Raw genomic sequence first — 19,532 nt, forward strand, 5'->3', positions numbered from 1 at the left:
TTTTTACTTATATTCTAAAAGGGTAAACGTGCTGATCTTTAAAGGTGGAATTTCTGTGGTTTAACGGATTACAATTGTGATGGATTATCTTTAATACTTTACTTCCTGTGGAGGTTTTCAGTGTAAAATGCCAAAGCCGACAGAAACTCAGTGACGTTTCTCTTCGGTTCTTCGTGGCGCTGCTGTAGATCGCTGAATAAACATTTACTGTTGGTGCCGCTGTTGTCTGAGCAAGGCTAAAATAAAGCAGTGGGCTGTCCCTTTAAGAGGTTTTCTAGGATCAGGTCAGTGACCAGTAGTGGCTCCTCACAGACCCTGGTTCAGTTTGCAGTGAGTTACACATGTTGATTCATCGTCTCATCGCCATCATCTGTCTCATTTCTTGTTGGCAGCAATTACTGGGAGAGCTTAACGAGGTAAACACCACTGAGACTCTGATTGTTGCTGTTTCGAGGGAAGCACTCTGCTCGCCTCCAGCTCTGAACAGACTCCACCGCTTTAGATATTTCAAAGATCAAAACAGTTTTTCTTTGTTCACAGAGGTGTCTCGTCATTAGTCCAGGTCCTTTTTTTAAATTTTTTTACACCACCTGAAGTTCCAGCAGAGGGTCGGAAAACCCTGACTGCAGGAAGCCTAAACCCTGACCCTGAAAAATCTGACTGATGAGAAAGTAGAGGCTGTGCTTTAAAATGTTTTAAAAGCTGCTGCAGATACTGGTGGCTTAAAATTACCTGAAGGGCTTGACCAATCAGGAATATTCAGCGCTGCAAGCCCCGCCCCCAAAGTTGACCTGATGGCATGTGGAAAATGATTCATTGCGAGCTCAATTTAAAGTTCCTGAGGTAGAAATCCAATTTATTTTATACAGACAGCTGAAAACAATATGTGCCACCCCTCTGCAGGCTTCCAGGAGTCAGCCAATAAAAAGAAAGCAGGCTTTTAGGGAGGAGCTGCAGCTAATGCGCTGAATAAGATAAATGAGGATTATTTTGAACTGTGAATCATGCAAAGCTGCTCTTGAGGAGTCATGAGTAAAACATGGAGCTGGAGATGAACAGACATGCTCACCTGTACACTCAACTGTACACTGAAAAACTCATCTGTATCCTGCAGAAACAGACCACAAGGACAGAGTTTGTCCCCAGCCAACCCGTTGCCACGCCAATGCCCCCAGCCCCCGCACCGGTTCCTCCTGCTCCAGCCCCCGCCAGGGTCCCCACGCCGCCACTGCCTCCTCCGGCCGCCGAGCCCACAAAGCTGGCCGCCGGCAGCAGCACAGTCAGCCGACAGAACAGCAACGCGTCCAGCGACATGGGCAGTGTCGCCATGAGGGAGCAAAACAGCCAGAAACCTGCTGTTGCCGCTGGCAGCCGTAAGTCCAGAAACACCTGCTGATCCAGCTGTTCAGCCCCAACACCTGTTTTAGACTAAAAACACAAACAATCCCATCTTTTTTAAATAAAGTTCAGAAAATCAAACCGTGATCAGTTTGAATACTTTTAATATTCAGACTTGCTGAATAAATGTTTCTACTTAAAGAATCCAGACCATCAGAGGCAGGTGACATGGTACAGGTAACCCTGTTTGTGTTTCTGTCCATAGGAAGGAAGTCGAACATGGAGGAGGTCCAGGACGAGCTGATGCACAGGCTGACGCTCGGTCGCAGCGCCCAGAAGAAGTTTCAGGGTCCCGCCCGCAGTGGCAGCACGCCGTCGGTCAGCATCACGTATGACTCGACACCAGAAGAGGTCAAAGCATGGTTGGAGGCCAAAGGCTTCAGCCCCGTGTAAGTCTGCTGCTTTAACCCGCACTGACCCACACGCTCAGTTGATCCTAAAGTTTAAACCTGTGTTTAGAGTAGGAAGGAAACCAGAAAAACACAAACTGGACTCAAGTCTGAGAGTCAAGTCTGAATGTGACCAATCAGGCATGTTCCTGACAGTCATGTGACTAAAACGTTTGGATTTATGACCAAGAACAGGAAACGTTCACTTCTGGAAGCTTTAATGACAGTTTTTCAAAGTAAAATAATCCACAGTGTGACTTTCATGCTTCAAAGCGGGTCATATAAATAAAATGATGTCACTTTCTTTACCCGTCATCATTTTTAACCATCTCATGATTGTAGTGTGTAACCACAAACTGTAAAAGGAAAGGGGGACATAATTGGAGAGGCTATAATGGAGTGTGTGTGTGTGTGTGTGTGTGTGTGTGTGTGTGTGTGTGTGTGTGTGTGTGTGTGTGTGTGTGTGTGTGTGTGTGTGTGTGTGTGCAGCACCATCACCAGCCTCGGCGTGCTCACTGGCGCTCAGCTCTTCTCGCTCAACAAGGAGGAGCTGAGGACGGTTTGTCCTGACGACGGCGCCCGAGTCTTCAGTCAGGTCACCGTGCAGAAGGCGGCGCTCGAGGTGGGTGTCACTGCTCAGACCCGACGTCACCATCAGATTTATTCCTATTCATTATAATCAGTCTGATTTTAAGTAAAGGAAGCAGAAATGTCAGTAACTGCAGGAAAGCAACAGAGACAGGAAGACTGAGGAAATGTGTGCAGTATTTCAAAATAAAGGTTTGGTTTGATTAAAGCTGGAATATTTTAGAAATAAAACTACAATAATCAAACCTCATACTTCAAATCTTCAAGAACAGCAAAAACATTTTAATTAAATACAAACGTATTTAAAATATATTTTCAGAGTAAAGTTTGTGTATTTAGAGAATGAGGCAGTCATAATGTAGGATATATTCTTATAAAACAGGAAGCATAATTTAAACGCTGAAGTTAAAATGGTCTTAGGTTTCATAATCTTTATATTTCACTAATGAGTTCATACTTATTTGAACAGTAATATTTTACACCCAATAAAATGAAAAGTTAGCCTGTTCTAATATCCTGAAAATATAGTCACGTTCATTATTATTTTATTTTATTTTATTTTAATTAATTGATGTATTTATTTTAATTTCATGTTCAGGACAAGATTTTTTTTTTTTTTTTTTTATATTTCAGCTTTTTGAAGAATAATAATTAGACTTTACACATTTTATTAAAAGGATTTAACTTTTTCTTTAAGGACTAAAGGAGATGAACTGCAAATAGCTTAAGATTGCATTACAATAATAACTGTATTATACATCCATAATACTTTACAGAAGCGTCAGTCCCATGCATCCCATGAATCTAATGGTGGAGCCACAATATTTAACGAATAAAGTTTGAATATTAAAAGAATAAAACTGACAAACTACAACTTTAAGTTTCAAATAATCTAAAAATGAATTTTGACCTGTACTTCCTGCCTTTATTGAGTTTAAACAGCTTCCTTAGAGACATCCTCATCATGATTATGTTCTTAGATTAAAGGATCATTGACACAAACGTTCTGTATTAGGACAGATTAGTTTTCACAAATGAATCTTTGATGGTGAAATCGTGTTATTGTTCACTTTAGTGTCTGTCAGTGTGGTTTTATTACTGCATTTTATCAGATCGTGTTGTTAGTTGAGGCCAAGCTTCCTGACAGCTGATTGGTTCATCAGACAAACGCGTGCAGCAGGAAACGGAGACAAAACAATCTGAGTATCTGACATGTCAGCGCCGATTTAACTGATTACTGAAGTTAGTGAAAATGAAAGAGGGCTAAATCGCTGAGTTTGACCACCAGAGGGAGCCAACAGGCTGTTGGTGTTAACAGACACCTCAATGCTGAGGATTATTATTATTATTATTATTATTATTATTATTAAAACGTTTTGTGCTGGAATACAAATCGGATCACTTCCTGTAATAAAATCTAAACTTCTTTAAAGGGAAGCGTTTTATTTGTAGACAACAGCAGCACTTATGATCCTGATCTTGACGTTGTCAGATAATCTGAGGGGTCAGAGATTGTAATCTCTGTAATCTGTTCGCTGCCATGTGTTTGTGTCTGGAAGCTGGAGGCCTCTTCACGATCTTTTCTGTCTTTAAGCTTTCTGTCGCCAAACTCTGGCAAGGTCTGGTGTTCTGGTGTCTGTTTCCCACCTGCAGGTTTTCTTCTGAGCCTCCTTTGATCTTCTGATTCTGTTACCACACTCATTAAAGGTATCGTGTTCATGTAAATGCAGCTTCATTCTGTTGGCCAGATTTAAGGAAACTGCATGAGATGGAGGACTCATGGGGTTTTACATGCTGTGGTATTCAACAGGAGGTCCTCCATGACTCATGACAAAATTAAGATACTTAATGCGATTCAAGTAAACCCTTAATTTTATTTCCTCTTTGGGTACCAACATGTTCCAGTATCTGTTAGTACTAATTTTTTTTTTTTTTTTTTTAAACTTGGTCAGAAGATGTCAGGCGAACGCGAGACTTGTTCATCCTGGCGTGAGGCGCATGTTTGAGGGGTCTTAACTGGGACTTACCTGTCTTACTTTTGGATTGTTGGCCCTTTTTTGGGTTAGGGATCATGGTCAATAAACCACTTTAAGTTCAACAACAAAAATTGAATCAACATTTACCATTATTGTGTCTTGCTCTTCTTCTTGACTTGGCCTTGCTGGTCTTGATGTGGCCATAGGTTTGGGACTGTTGGCGAGTTTGGAAGGTTTTGAATTTAGATTGTTGGACTCCTGTTTCTCTTAATTAGTGACATGACTTAGAAGCCAAAAAGGCCCAAGATGCTGCAGCAACTGCTGCTTCTTTCGGACTTGTTGTTCTCAACTTAGGAAAAGTATTCCAAGCTTAGGACTAGTTGGTCTTGATTTTGGGGGGAACAAGTCTTAAATGAGTCTTAGTGCGTTAAACTTTTTTGAATTTGGATTGTTGATATTGGGGAGTTTTTCATCTAACAGAACTTTCCCGTCAGCTCTCTTTACCTGGCCCTTTTGGATTTATAGTCTATAATTAGCCCACAGATGAAGACCAACATTGACCGGTTGCACCGGAGGATTTGTTCGTATCGACACAGGACTCCAGACTAGTTTCTTTTCTCAGAATTCCTGAATCTGGCCATCAGAACGAGGCTCCAGATGTTTCATGTGTAGCAGCATTTTTAAGGTAGTCAGCATTAGGCTTCCTGCTGTGGCTGTGCACAAAGTCCTTCTTAATCTCCCTGAATGAAGCAGCTCCCAAACAATGCCCTTCCTGTTGACCTCTGACCCTCACCTGTTGCTAACTCACAGCCCCACCCTCCCATAGAAACCTGGATGTGTAGTAATTTTCACCTTCTTTTGGTAAAATGTGCAAACACATTTTCCATGTACGGATCTGGGTTTCAGGACTTCCTCCAACACATCAATTGTTAGTTTTAGCTCATATTTTTATTTTTTAAACACACTTAATTTAGATTTAATATCTACTGTTGTTAGTTTGTCCTTTATAAAGAAACGAACACTGAAAACATCCAGATTCAGATCAGCTGCTGAACCCACAATCTAGACATGGACCATGCTGAATGGTTTGAAATACCATCTTAGATAAGTAAAGTGGCGACATACCTGTGAAAGCACCTGTAATACTGAAGCGTCTGGTAAGTATAAATTAGCTGTCTGTGGTCCTGGATCAGTTTTTAAAACAGTTTTTTAAATAAAGTGACCAAAAAGTTTCAGATGTCAACCAAACACTTGCCTAAAATTGTTCAATCTGCCTGTAAGATCTTCTTCTGCACCTCTGGACCTTTTGCAAGCTCATTAAAGTAAAACTACATGTGAAAAAAACATTTTAGTTCACTAAATATGAAAATAGACTTTTGAAATATAACAAAAAGGGAAAATAGTTTGAACTCATTAAACTAAAGTAAAAATGCAATTTTGCTAATTTAGTATAATTTAGTACTAATTTAGTATAACTGTTGTTACATGAGATGTGAATGTGACATTTGAGCTCTGAGGAGGACTCACGGGTCACAACAGGAAACATCTGGAAGAGGTCCAGAGGTGCACATGAGACGACGCTGAAGAGCAAACTGATTAAATTTCAGTGGCATGAGGGTTTTTCCTGTAATTGGCTGCTTCCTGTAATCTTTTTGATCACTTCTCGTACCTGAACACCTCAAGCTTCTTTCCACCTGCAGCTGGTTGCACAAATATCGGCACTTCGGCCTCAAACGCTATAGTTTCTCCCTGCGGTGAACGAACTGCTCCAGATCATCTCGTCTCTGGGAACACACAGACTCTGGTGTAGCAGGTGTTTGTGCCACCAGTTTCAGAAAATCCCGTTACCCAGCATGCTTCCTGACACCACACCGTAGACACATTCATCCACATGCTGTTTGCAGCTTGGCAGTCGCCAAAGGCTTCCCGAGGCTGAGTTTACACCAAACTGCAGCCAGCTGGCGCCGCTAGGCTCTGACCGACAGAAGATTTCACCTCAACGCGCCGAAAAAAATCTTCTAAAGCGATGGCACTGACGCTCAGTAGATTTTACATTTATTGCTTGAAAAGCTCAGAGGTCGAGGTGAGACTTTCGGGGGCGCTCTAACGGGCTGAGGTGGTCCGGGAAAGCAGGAGCTTGTAGTTTGTCCAAGGTAACAGACCGATGTAAATAAAAGCTGTGGATAATTACCAAAATTCAAACTTAAGATCAGCTTGAAGAAAAAAAGTTTATAATTACATCGTAGTTTCTGACGTTTCAAGTTCATGGAGAATTTTTTTTTTTCTCTTAAATTTCCCTTTACCCTTGGATGGCCACCTGTAATCTGTGGAGAGGAACACTCTGTTTCAGTAAAGCTCAGCAAAAACAAAGTGGTTTTAGTGCGTGATTATTGGTGGAAAACTAAACTGCAGTGAGTCAGGCAGGCTGTCTAAATGGGCTCGTCTCACGAGGCGGCGCTCGAGAGTTTCCCGAGATCAAATGTGCGTTTGTGTCCTGATGAGTGTTTGTTCATGTCTCTGTTTCGTCTGCGTCTCCAGAAGAGTGCAGGCTCCGAGCTGCAGGAGATCATGAGGAGGCGGCAGGAGAAACTGGCAGCCAGCACCTGTGATTCAGGGGTGGAGTCTTTCGATGAAGGCGGCGCCCACTGAGCTCCACCCAGCTCCTCTCCTTCCTTCCTCCCTTCCTCTTCCCTCCCTCTGCTGTACCTTATCCTTTTTTTCAAACCGCAGCCTGCTGCTCTCTCAATCCTCAGGCAGCGGCTGACCGCGCGGCGTTCGTGGAGATCATGCGGCGTAGACAGGAACTCCTCAGCTCATCTCCATAGAAACAAACCGACCGCCCACCGGACTGCCACACACACAATATTCTGCCATGTTTGCCTGGAGTTCACATGAACACTTTGGGGACTCGTTTAGTTGGTGAAAAGCTGTTTGCTCACAGTTTCCAAAGCAAAGCCTCGCAGTATTAACATCAGTGCCGCGCCCGGTCCTCTCCGCTCCATCACTGCGGTCAGGTCACACATAGGAGCGTTTCATGATGTAATGATGTAAACACACTGCACTCTAAGAAGACTCGTGGAGCTGAGACATTCAGGATTTATGTCTTTTGAGTTAAGATTGTGGAAAAGGCTAAAAGCAAACAGGAAGTGCTGATCCTGTGTTTTTATTTCCAAAGAGGGATTGACCCTGCACACGTGGATTATTCCCTCTGTGCCTGGGCACAGTGAGATCACGGAGAGGCTAAAACTGAGCCTGGTACTTTAGACATGCCTGACTGCTTGTTACAAAAATGAAATTCACTAAATGAATATTATTCTATCATCTATGCTAACAGACTGATAAATATACATTTAAATGTTTTTGAGAGTTATTTGATGGGATTTCATTTTCTCGGATTATTTTAAAACTAGAAGCAAAATGAAATGCACATAACTTTATAGAAATAACTTATGAAGAACATCTGTCACAGAGTGAGTGATCAGATTTCTTACAAGGAAATGATATTTGGTAATCAGCATTTTTGCACATGAATAAAAATGCTGTTGTTTTTCAGGCAGAGGTAACAACCAATGAAACAAGCCGAAGCAGCTGAGGTGTTTGTAATGGCTCAGATCTGAAAGTCTTTCTTTGACTTTGTTCTGAGGGTAAAAACACAAAATGAATGTAGCTGAACTCATCACGCCCCGTCCAAAGCAACAGGTAGCCTCATGTTTCTGTCTCATTGGTCATCTTACCTGTTCGAGCTGCAGGTGATGTGATGCCAGCGATTGCTGACTATATTCAGGTTTAGTAATTGCCATTACTATCAGCCTCCTCGTGAAAAAAATGGGGGGGGGGAAATCTACAAATTGAACTCTGTATACTCTATCGAAAACCTGATGGAAAAGAAAAAATTTTACCCCAGAAAAATCAGCATTTTTGTTCTTCAGCTCCACAGAGTTGCATTCTGTCTGGATGAGCTCGAGTGCGCCCCCTGTGGGACAGGAAGTTCACAGGTTTAAGTTCACATTTTAAAGGTTACACGCACACATTCACATGGACTTGATTTTGAACTGGATCACAATAACGACTCACACTAAGGAGTCCAGACCTTTCACATTAAAAGTTGAAAAGGGTGTAATCTGTTTTCTTAAAAGGCTTTTAATGTGAAAAATCTGTCCTTTTTGATCACTCTGAAAACCACCCAACCCAATCAGTGAGGTGACCACTGGGACTGAAGCGATGATGTGCTCTAACAGTCACGGGTGTGATGGTTCCCGCTGTGACTGGATTGGTTCGTGCTGGTCACGAGCACGCTCAGACATTATTTGAACACTGGCTATTGTTTGAGAATTTACCGCCAAAAATCAACAACAGAAGATGTTCAGATCAGTGAGCAGTAAATAAAGTAAAAACATGCAGACTGTTTCTGTTTGTACAAGCAGCCTGAAAACACTGTAAATGAAAGATGTAAATGCTCATAGAAAAGGAAATGTACAGAAATGAGCCTGTACTCACTGTGGCATTGATTGTATTGATTTTGTTTCCACTTATGCACTTAATCTTCTGAAGGAAAGTTTTGTCTTTGTCTGAACTGTAGCACAGCACTGTAATACAAATAATGATTAAAGCAGAGTAGTTCAGTTTATGGAGAATTGCTTGTTGCTAATGAGAGAACAGTAAAAGTGTACGTAGTGTAGTTTTACCCAAACAGATGTATAGAGGCCAATCAGGAGGAAAGGTTAGAGTTCATTTGTACGTGTATAGTTTTCTTCGTGCCTTTTCCATGTAAATCTGCTCATTCTGCAATAAAACATTTACTAAAAGCATTTTTTTTTTTAATGTCATCATGGAGCCTTTTTTTTTTTTTTTCTTTCCTGTAATCTTCACGTCTGCTTCTGAGCCATCTTTCTTTCAGAGAGTCATTTCACAGCAAAGTTCAAATTTTAAATTCATTCTTTATTTAAATACTGTATTTTTCAGACCATTAGGCGCACTGGATTAAGCGAAACAAAACAGTCAAACTTTAAAACTTTCAAAAAAGTCAAACTTTACTCAACTAATTCTTCTTGCTTCCTCCACTTCCGTTCCATTGATTCATTAATGATGAATTCTCTCGCAGCTGCTCTATTCCCGTGTTGTTGCAGTATATTAATGACTAACCTCGTATTGTGTATGGATTATCTCAGTTCTTCTCCTGACTGAAGTTTGGTCCATTTACAGCATCCTCCAATGCGATTGCATTTGTCCCCAACCATCAGGAACCCTCACGTTAAGTTTTATCGAGTGGAAAAAAGTTAGCGTTCATTCTCCAGCCAGAGATGGGCAGTAACGTGTTACAAGTAACGTAACTGTAATCCGATTACTTTTTCAAGTAATGAGTAAAGTAAGGGATTGTATTGCAAAAAAGGTAATTAGATTACTGTTACTTTCCTGTAAGCACGCTGCGTTACTAAAGCCATGATTTATTTATTTTTTTGCGAGAGTGTCTCATGAGAATGACGTAAACGAGTGCGACATTCGCGGCAACAGCTGTGTGCAGATCAACAATGGATAATATGACAAGTGCGGGAGAGAGTATGACCGTGCAGCGTTTAAAGCGTGGAAGTACTGACCTTACTTTGAGTTTGATTCCGTAAAAAGTGACAAAAACATTAGCGTCCGCTGTTCACTGCATGTGAAGAAAACTTTTTACAGCGAAAAACACCCTAAACTTCAGAGCAAGCACAGAGTACGCTGCCACAGAATGGGAAACTCCCGGATCCTTCCACTGACCGTTGCGACACACCTGCACCAGGGCAAACCTCTGCCTGCCTCACTCCTGCTATACTGGTGAAAATAGAGCAACAGGACCGCTGAGTCTTTGACTTTCTTTATTTTCTGCTGTGTTTTACTCGCATCTATTTGAAAGAGTGAGTGTAAACACAAAAAACTATTTTATTTTATATGCTGGAATGTGCAAAAAGGTTTAAATGTTCAACAAATTTCTTCCAGTCAGAGAATGTTGCATATAATTAAATTTTTGCTTGATGCATAAAGTTAAAAGATTAAAACTAATAAAACAAGTTTTAAAAACAGACTTTTTCATTTTACATTACATTTTATATGATGGATTATGTAAAAAAACGTACAGGTACTTACGTTTTTTAAGTACCTGTACTTAAAAATGGTGTGCTTGGTTTAACAGGGTTAGACCCTGTTAAACCAAGCACACCATTGTTTTTCTTGTCATTACCAATAACTTTGATGTGCCACATGGCCCTCTTCCTACTAGGAAAAAAAACAAAAGTTGTATCCAAGATGGCCGACTTCTAAATGGCCACCAATGTCACCACCCATCTTGAGGAGTTTGCCACAAACAGGACTTTAATATCACCAACCATTCCCATTTTATTACGGTGTATCCCTATAAATGGCCCACCGTGTAGAATTGGGCTGAAAGATCTATTGCTTTATTACCTATTCAGGTTGTAAATCATGTTTTTAAAAAGTAACTAAGTAACTAATTATTTTTGTAATCAGTAAAGTAATGGGATTACTTTTTGCGGGAAGTAATCAGTAATTAGTTACTGATTACTTTTTTAAAGTAACTCGACCAACACTGCCTCCAGCTTCACTGTGTTTATGCTAACATAGCCGTGTCGCTACCAGGTACATCACGTAGCACATCATTATATACCAGCTAGTCCAACTTCAGTAACCCTACAAACGTCACTGCTTTTTAGTTTTCTGTCTTTGTTTATGTTGGAAGTGATTGCAGAGCTGTACGTTTTAATTTTTTCAGAAATCTCTCAGTCAGAACATGCTATATCATGTTTAGGTGGAAACTAGCGAGCTAACTTCCTGCTAACTTCTAACTGTTAAATTTAATAAATTCTGTTTTCATGGATGCCTGGATGTCAAACTTAATTGTTACACCTGGTAAAGCAGCAACGCTGATCATTTTATTAAAGATTTAGACGGTTTTTAACTCTCAGTGATGCCACAGTGTTTATTTGACTTTGGGACCTGAAGCGACGGAGTTTTGGACCCAGATACTCAGAGTCCTCGAGGCTCCTGACTACGGTAGCCGTAATGTTTCGACAATCCATCAAGCGTTCCGGTTTCGTAGCTTACCAAAGTCGTACTAAAACATTTTTGAGTGCCGTGTACCACATAAAATTGTTTCGAGGTCAGTAAGCACAAACACAATTCATACATAAGGTGCACTGTTGATTTTTGAGAAAGTTAAAGGATTTTAAGTGCGTCTTATAGTGCGGAAAATACGGTACAGTGAGATGGTCAGAAAAGCTAGAATCATATATTGTGGCACATTGTACTCCATAAAGTTGACGTTTCAGTTGGCGACCTTCTGATTTTAATTTTCCCTTAAGTAGTACTCAGGACCTTGTTGTTCAAAAGAGCTACTGTTTTATATTCATGGTGCTATGTAAATCTATGTATTCATAACTATTGTATTTAAAAATTATATCGCCATTATGCCAACACACATGATGGTATCCTAAATTATTATGTAAGATCATACAGTTATACTTAGCACACACTGTTTTTACTGCAACATTTTTATTTTGTTCCAACACACACAGTAAAACTCTGTGACGGTGACCCAAGCTCGGGATCATCCTTCAAACTGTAAGTGACACAATGCACAATAATGGCACCAATGACGTACGAGTTCGACTGGACACACACTAAGCAAGAAAGAACTGTAGAAGAGTTTCAGTGCTGAGCTTCACAAAACTGTCTGCAAGTTCTGTCAGTTTTTAAAAATCTTTTTTTGACAGTCATACCAAAGTGCATTTCTCAGACCCCAGATGCATCCTCCACGTCCACGTCACGCTTCTAAACGCTGAGGCTTAAGAAACGGCGCCGGCGAGAATTCAGCTCTGAGCTCAGAGAAAGATGATTCACATTTACAACAACTTTTAAAAAACAAACTTCTAAAGCAACATCTCCACAAGAATAACTTTGCAATGACGAGTAGAAACAGAATAGTTAAGCAGTAGTAGTAGTATGTACAGTACATCTGATATCTAAGAGTGACATGGAAACTATTTCAGATCGAGCGGCGACTGAACCGAAGTACCCAACCGTTGAGGATCTGAGACGGCTGACAGGCAAAGACTTCAGGTGTGGTAAGCACAAGGCCACAAAGATGAATCATTTCACAAGTGGCCAGTGGCCTTTTTAAACATTCATTAATTACTGAAATATTTGCACAAACTTAATGCAAGGTGTCGTCAAAATAAAAATCTGTACTTCAGCATTAAGTGAGAGTTACCTGGTTTAGTATTCATTATGGGAATAACTAGCAAAGCAATTTAAAAGCTTTGCTCGATGTGCCAAAATGTAATTATTATGGGAAAAAAAACTACAATTCAGTTTGGTATGAAATCAAATTGAATTTTGATTTCATTCATCTGAAATGCGCTCCACCTTTCCCACCATGTATGTTGCAGTACACTTTCTAAAATAACAATAAATTTTGATTGTAGACAGTAGGAAGTGCAGAGTTTGTGTTATACATTTTATAAGCTTGATGAAATTTTTTAGCATTTTACCAAATCTTTTATTTGGATTGTTCAACCAGCTTTTGTGATTCATTCCAAAGTCATAGCTATCCCAAATGATTATACTCCCGTCCCCCAGAGTTGAGCTCTTATTTTGACGACACCCTGTATGTCCTGAATCGAGTGTAAAACTTTGGGTTCATTGAAGTCGACCACTCATCTGCTCAGTAGACATTCTCTACAATCATTGAGGAATGATGGAAATGAGAATATTCTTCTGCCCTTCATGTGAAATACTCAGTAGAAAGATGAACAATGAAAACTAAATCGCTGAATAGAATCTGATCTAACTAGCAGACACTGATGCTTCAATACTTTTCTGTACAGATCGAATTTGATGAGTCGGTCTCAGCCATTCGCAAACCGACACCAGGGGCCCAAAACCAGCAAAAACCTGAACTGTGGTGTTTTTTATTAAATGTCCGTGCTCACTGGTTTTCTTATAATGCCCGAAAAATCCTTTCAAAATGTTAAACTGTGGCAAAAACAAAACCCAACAAAATGCATTTTAGTGAAATGCACATGTTTAAAATACTTTTAGTCTAATACATACTAGACTGTAGTATGTGACATGGTAAAAAGGTAGGAAATACTACATAAAATGTTAATGATTAAATTTTGGGTGTTTTACTCATTGAAAATACTACAAAAAAATCTGTAATTAAATAGAAAAGCTTAGAGTTCAAAATGAACGAGAAAACAAACCGTTGTGAAGGAAGTTTCTTTTAAACTGTCAAAGATACTTACAGGATGCGTACATTCTGTTTTGTTGCACTACAAACGCTGGATCACACGTGACGTCCAGTGAAATGTACGCTAAACGTTTATCGGTGTAGTACTTCTTTATAGGAAGTCACTGTGGGCATGTATAAGAAAACCACTGACTGCATCGGGACATTGAAATGCAGATATTTTTGTAACTTATGTATTTATACTTTCTAGTCCAGATTCAAAGGTATAATTTGTAGTTGTGCAATAACTGACTGCACTTCTAGACGGTGAAAAATCAATTTATGTGGGACCCAGATGAGCTCTGCTGATATGCTGAGCAGATATGTTTCTGTGACTTCGGGCCAGTAACGGGGAAACTTGAGAGATTCTGTCTCCGATGTCCATGCTGTCGGATACGGTCCTTTTCCTCTGCCAGCCCGATCGGACAGTCCAAAGCTCTACAGTAGTCCTAACGTTAATCTACAGCTCCAAGCATGGTGACTGCGTGCTGATCGCCCACGGTGGGAAGCAGCAGCAAAATGCTTCCCTTCTTGTTCAGCAGCTCAGAGGCCTCAGTGCAAATACAAACTACAGCTCTACAACCACAGTCTCTAGCTTCTAAACTGGCCTCAAACACGCCGAGCGGCGACGGATGGCAGCGTGGGTACGGCGTTCCCCTCGACTCGTTTGTGCCCTCTTGTTGTACAGACCTAGCAAACATTCACACCGCTAGGGTTGATCATGATAAAGTTCGGATAGTGTTATGATGATGATATTTTTCTGCCGTAATTTGGAGCAGAAATCTGAAAAGTTCCTCATTTTTCACTTCTGAAGTTTGGCATATGCAGCCATGATGGAAAGATGACGTAAGTGTCTCCAAACATCCGATTTGTGCTCATCTTGGGTTCGCTCTTTAGTGAATGTTTGCTGGGTTCTTCCTGTGCAGCAGTCCTGGCAGTTAATCAGCGAGCTCGAGCCATTGGGGTTTTTAATTATCGACGTGTGCGGTAGGTGTGGCAGTGCGTAACGATGAAATCTACCGCCGCCGACTCCTACGCCCCAAAAAGCCAGGAAAGCTGCACCGTGCAAGACGACGGGCAAAGCAAAACCTGAACCTAAAACAAAGGTTTGAAGGGGAGGCCAGTGTGCTTGCTGGTTTTACAGCGACTCCTGAGATTAAAAACATAAATAAAAATGAAAAACCACTGACTCCGTTCCACCGACTCGTTGCCTCAACAGACGCAGCTTGTCAACGCTCCTCCGAGCCCACGTTGGTGTGAGTCAGTCCAGTTCAGAGGGCAGGGCTGTGGTTGAACATGTTGGTCAGTCAGTGAAGGCTCCTTAAGGCAAAACTCCATCCCATGCTTTAACACCAATTCAAAGAAAGAGACTGATAATAGTTTTCTCTCGCCCAGATGTTCTATGTTGTTTTTGTTTGTTTTTGATACTGATGATGAAGCGAGTCTTCTTCTGCAGAGAATGGATGCCTGAAGCACAGGAGGTTGGGGTGTGTTCACAGCCTGCAAAACAAGCAGAAGGGTTTAAGCACAAAGGGAGGATTTAGTCTAAAACACAAAGACATTCGTTTGGATCAACAAGAAGATGATGGATGCAGAGATAAATTCAATTTAAATTTAAGGTCAAACTTTTTTATCACAGATTAGTTTCTGAGGTAGACAGCTATCAGACCATGGCATTTATATTTATACACTTAAAAAAAACTTTTCTTCATAACAGAGTTTAGGGTTGGCTTGACTCAGACCTGACAGGGTTCACTGAAATTAGTCCAAGACATTTAACCACTTCCTCTAGAAAGTTGTTGCTAATCATCATTGGTAGCAATGAAGATTAGCAGGGTTCTCTCCGGGTACTCCAGCTTCCACCCACAGTCCAAAGACATGTGACCTGACCAGGGTAAACCCCGCCTCTCGCCCTAGAATGGCTGGAAAAGGGTGTAGCCCCCGCGACAAAGATGAGGATGGATGGATGCTCTAAATCATTTTCTATACCGTGAATAACCATAAAGCATGTCGCGAATCGGGATGAGCCCTGATACTTCGGGTTGGACTCACGTCTGGAGGTGTCCTCATTATGTCTTGCTGGCATTCTCGTAGATGACGTCCGAGGTGATGGACTGCTGCTTTTTCTTCTGCCACATTAGCATGACGCACTGATGGATGAACACGTACTGCTCCTGCAGACAACAAACACGTTTGAACTAATCGTCCACCCTTTGATACTCACAATCACAAATTCAGGTCATTGAGGACACATTGGCACAATCCAGTTGACGGTTTCTAAAGTGTGGACACTTAATGACTTCTTCAAGTAACTGTCTTATTTACACATGTATGTGTTGGTGTGATGTGCCAGTGTCTGACCTCAGTCTGAACCATCGACAGGCGATGCGATCGCATTTCCGACACCATGCCCAGGATGTCCACGTACTCATGCTCTCTGATGTGCTGCATCAGGCGATCCAGAGCGATGAAGGTCCCAGTCCTGCCGACTCCAGCACTGTCACACACAGGCGGCATCATTAGAAACCAAATCGCTGCTGTCGCTAGTCCACTAATGGACATCATAATGGCCATTACATCATCTCTCTAATTGCATTTTTATGGCTCAGACTGTCAGGAAACGAGTCGCCTTCCTGCTCTGAGAAAATCAAACCTGCAGAAATCAAACTTGGATAAATAAATTCACTCCGAGAAAGAATGAGGACATTACCCAACCGCTCATAAAACCTGAACGCAAACTGGGACGTTAATGGCAGGTGGGTCAGTTTCCACTAATGGAGAACTGACTCAGTTCTGGTTCTAATACAGAAGCAATATGAAAAAACATGGACCTCATTGGCTACCAGAAAACACCAAGAGGAGGACTTTTTATGTCTCAGTTACAATAGAAAACCATTAAACATCTGTCGAGCACATACCCATCTGTCAGAGTCTACATGGTTCCAAGTATTTCTACCAAAGAAACGCTCCACGGCTCTAAAAGTTTTAAGTGACATCTAAGGAAGTTGGTGGATTGAGGGTTTTAGGAAAAGCCATGAAATACAAGATGATGGGGTTTGAATGTGACAGATTTACACGATTTTTAAAATACCTAAATGATAAGTCTAAATGATCCAGTCCGTGGTTCTAGTGTTAAGATGGCTACACAGCTCCACAGATTACTGGTCCTGAAGTTAGAAACACTGAGATCAGGGAAGGGCTACAGAAAGAACCTCTTCAATGATTCACACATTCCCACAAACCACCATTTCTTCCTTTTAAATAACCCCAATTTTTTGCCACATCACTAATTCTTGGGACCTGGGTTCGGTTTTTTACTTGATCCAATTCCATCGAGGATCCTAGAATCTTTGCAACCATCCAGAAAATCCAGCCCATGTTTGTAGAACCATTAATAGTGGCATATATTGTGCACTAATGTTTTATTTTGAAGACATTTGCGCACTGCTTCTCTGTTTAAATAATCAGACTGCACCACCACTGGGTACGCCGTTTCATTTTATTTCATTTAATGAGCAGGAATGACAAAAAGTTTCAATAATGGTGATTTATTTTAGATTTTCCATGTATCCACCAGAGGACGCTAACAGATGAGTCACAGCAAGATAAAATATCTGCAGATGTTTTTAAGGAGTGGCCTTACCTGCAGTGGACGATGATGGGGTCTTTGGTCCTGTTGGCCTGCTGGCGGACGATATGGACGAACTGCAGGATGCTCTCGATGGCATTTACCGTGGGGACGCCATGATCCGGCCACGAGGTGTAGTTCAGGTGGAGGACGTCCTGACTCTCATCAGCCTGCAGGTGGCAGTAACAGTTCACGTTCGATAAATGCACTAACTGGAAGCTTTTGTCAGTAGCCGTTTGGAAGTCAAAGAAACTCACATATCCAAGTCTGAACTTCCTGATGATCCACTCTGGAGACTCGCTTTCAGATAGCAACTCTACACTGACCTCACCGTACATCACAGGGTCCTCATTGAAGGGCCAGTAATGATCACACTTCACCTGAAAACATGAAGAAAATTACAGCCACAGTTAAAAATGACCACCAGGGGGCAGAATTGTGCAACTTCTGTCATTTTACTTTATTTTTTTTAAAGAAATTTTCGTCTTCAGATCCCCCCCCAAACACAAAATATTTGTGTGTATGTATTTTCCCCTTATTTATACTAATTTAGAAATATGACATTAATAATTTCATTATGCAAATAAAAAACACAACATCTTATTTGTTTTTATTCTTCTAATTAAACAAGAATCATTTTCTGATCTGATGAAAGGTGAAGATGGTGATTCTGTGCTGAGCCATAGGTGGATATGTGTAATGTGACTGTCTGTTGATTGTGTTAATCACATTACTTGTGCTCAGTCTGAATAAAACACCAATAAATAAACACCAAAAAATCAGAATCCTTCGAAAACCATTTTTAGCAAGTATTTGCTACTACAATTTTTCTTCAAAACATTATTTATTAATCAGTCTTTTAATACTTATTCTAATGAGTCATCTTTACGTGTCTGTCTATTTTTACGTATCTGTTATTTTTTTTGATTTAAGTATAAAATTTAAAGCGGCTTGAAACCTCCAGATTTTCCACTTACAAAGAGTTAAACTGATTAAACATAAAGTCTCACCCGGCGCCGTTCACTGCACTGTGTGAGCATGACGATGATCGGGGATTTTTGCTGCAAAACCATCTTCCAGAAGTCATTGCGGGTCTCAGGCAGCGGACCCTGCGTGGCGATGTACTCTTTATTGTGTCTGTAGCCCTGGAATCCAAACACAAGCACAGAAGAAAAAAGTAATTCATGCAAAACATGGACTATAAAAGAGATGAAAAACAAATGGATGCTAATTCCTCACATTTGTGTTGTGGATGTACTCACGGGTATGTAATTGGCGTTGATGTAGTCTGAACCTTCGTCATTGTGCATCGAGATCAGCTTCACCCGACTGAAGTCATCTTAGAGCAGATTTTCTCTCGTTAGTCCCAAGATAAACTACAGGTCGTCACCAAACAGTAAAACTTGTCCTCGTACTCCGAGGAACACAAACGCTCACGTGACTTTAGAATCAGAAAAAATGAAAGCTCTCCATTTCTATAAAGGCACTTAATAATGGCATCTTCACTGTAGTTAGTGGTGTGCGCTGGTTTCAGAATACAACTCTGACGAGCTGGATTTTTAAGTCAGAGAAAAAGCACCGCGAGGCTCCATTTTACACATTTATTACAGACCGTCTAATGAAAGTAAATTTTCTCTGGGCAATAAATCAGTAAAAGTGGAGGCTCACGGTTGATTTTATGGTTTCCCCATGATCAGCGGGTTGCTTTCAGTCCGGCCCCGCCTTCCTCTTTGTTCTGATGATCTTGTGTATTTTTTTATCTAGATATTTAAATCTAGATATATACATGTTAGTGCAGACTCACAGGGGAGGATGTTGGTGTATCTGTTCTTGGGCCTGTTGATGGGAAGGTCAGCAGCATCATGGGAAAGATCCAAACCGATGCTCTTTAGATCCTGGAAAAAAAAACATCAGTACTAAAATTAAGGATGAGGATCATTTAAATCTGAGTCAGATTTTCAAATTAAAATGCTCTTAAAAAGCTCCGAGGTTATGTGAGATGTAAAATGGACCCAGGGGTCTTCTCCTCATTTCCTGTTCCTGTGCTGGATGTTCATATTAAAAATGTCCAGAGTGTCTAATAATCAGCTCAGTGCATGTACACAAATCCCTGCAGCCTGTTCTAACTGTTATCACAGTTTTTCCTTCTCTTGGAACTGTATGATGTAAGAGAGGGTAGACAGAAGCCCCACCCACCTCCTGTTCAAGTTCAAAACAAGTGATTTGACATGTTTCTGTTTGTGAGTGTTAGAAGAAAGCTGGTTTAAATGAAG

General features: G+C 40.9%; 2 protein-coding genes across 12 annotated transcripts in view; one reads left to right on the top strand and one right to left on the bottom strand.

Moving 5' to 3' along the window:
* Positions 1 to 9,159, top strand: part of eps8a (EGFR pathway substrate 8a, signaling adaptor) — a 29,315-nt gene extending 20,156 nt beyond the window's left edge. For 4 of the 9 annotated variants that reach the window (XM_023152837.3, XM_023152841.3, XM_012922902.5 and 1 more), the window contains exons 19-23: positions 393 to 416; positions 1,115 to 1,373; positions 1,604 to 1,787; positions 2,277 to 2,409; positions 6,890 to 9,159. In XM_023152837.3, coding sequence (XP_023008605.1) covers positions 393 to 416; positions 1,115 to 1,373; positions 1,604 to 1,787; positions 2,277 to 2,409; positions 6,890 to 7,000 — 711 coding nt within the window. In that variant the 3' untranslated portion in view covers positions 7,001 to 9,159. Of the gene's footprint in view, positions 1 to 392; positions 417 to 1,114; positions 1,374 to 1,603; positions 1,788 to 2,276; positions 2,410 to 4,028; positions 4,483 to 6,889 lie in introns of those variants that run through there. The other 5 variants (XM_023152839.3, XM_023152842.3, XM_012922903.5 and 2 more) reach the window with 3 other exon arrangements.
* Positions 9,160 to 11,874: 2,715 nt separating this feature from the next.
* ptpro (protein tyrosine phosphatase receptor type O) overlaps positions 11,875 to 19,532 on the bottom strand; it is a 42,525-nt gene continuing 34,867 nt past the window's right edge. For all 3 annotated transcript variants that reach the window (XM_004564902.3, XM_004564903.3, XM_004564901.3), the window contains 8 exons: positions 19,064 to 19,154; positions 18,522 to 18,598; positions 18,270 to 18,404; positions 17,517 to 17,639; positions 17,275 to 17,429; positions 15,993 to 16,128; positions 15,684 to 15,805; positions 11,875 to 15,131 (listed from right to left, as the gene is read on the bottom strand). In XM_004564902.3, the coding sequence (XP_004564959.2) occupies positions 15,701 to 15,805; positions 15,993 to 16,128; positions 17,275 to 17,429; positions 17,517 to 17,639; positions 18,270 to 18,404; positions 18,522 to 18,598; positions 19,064 to 19,154 (822 nt within the window). In that variant the 3' untranslated portion in view covers positions 11,875 to 15,131; positions 15,684 to 15,700. The remainder of the gene's footprint in view (positions 15,132 to 15,683; positions 15,806 to 15,992; positions 16,129 to 17,274; positions 17,430 to 17,516; positions 17,640 to 18,269; positions 18,405 to 18,521; positions 18,599 to 19,063; positions 19,155 to 19,532) is intronic.

Source organism: Maylandia zebra, linkage group LG17 (assembly GCF_041146795.1).
Source record: "Maylandia zebra isolate NMK-2024a linkage group LG17, Mzebra_GT3a, whole genome shotgun sequence".
NCBI classification, from domain to species: Eukaryota; Metazoa; Chordata; class Actinopteri; order Cichliformes; family Cichlidae; genus Maylandia; species Maylandia zebra.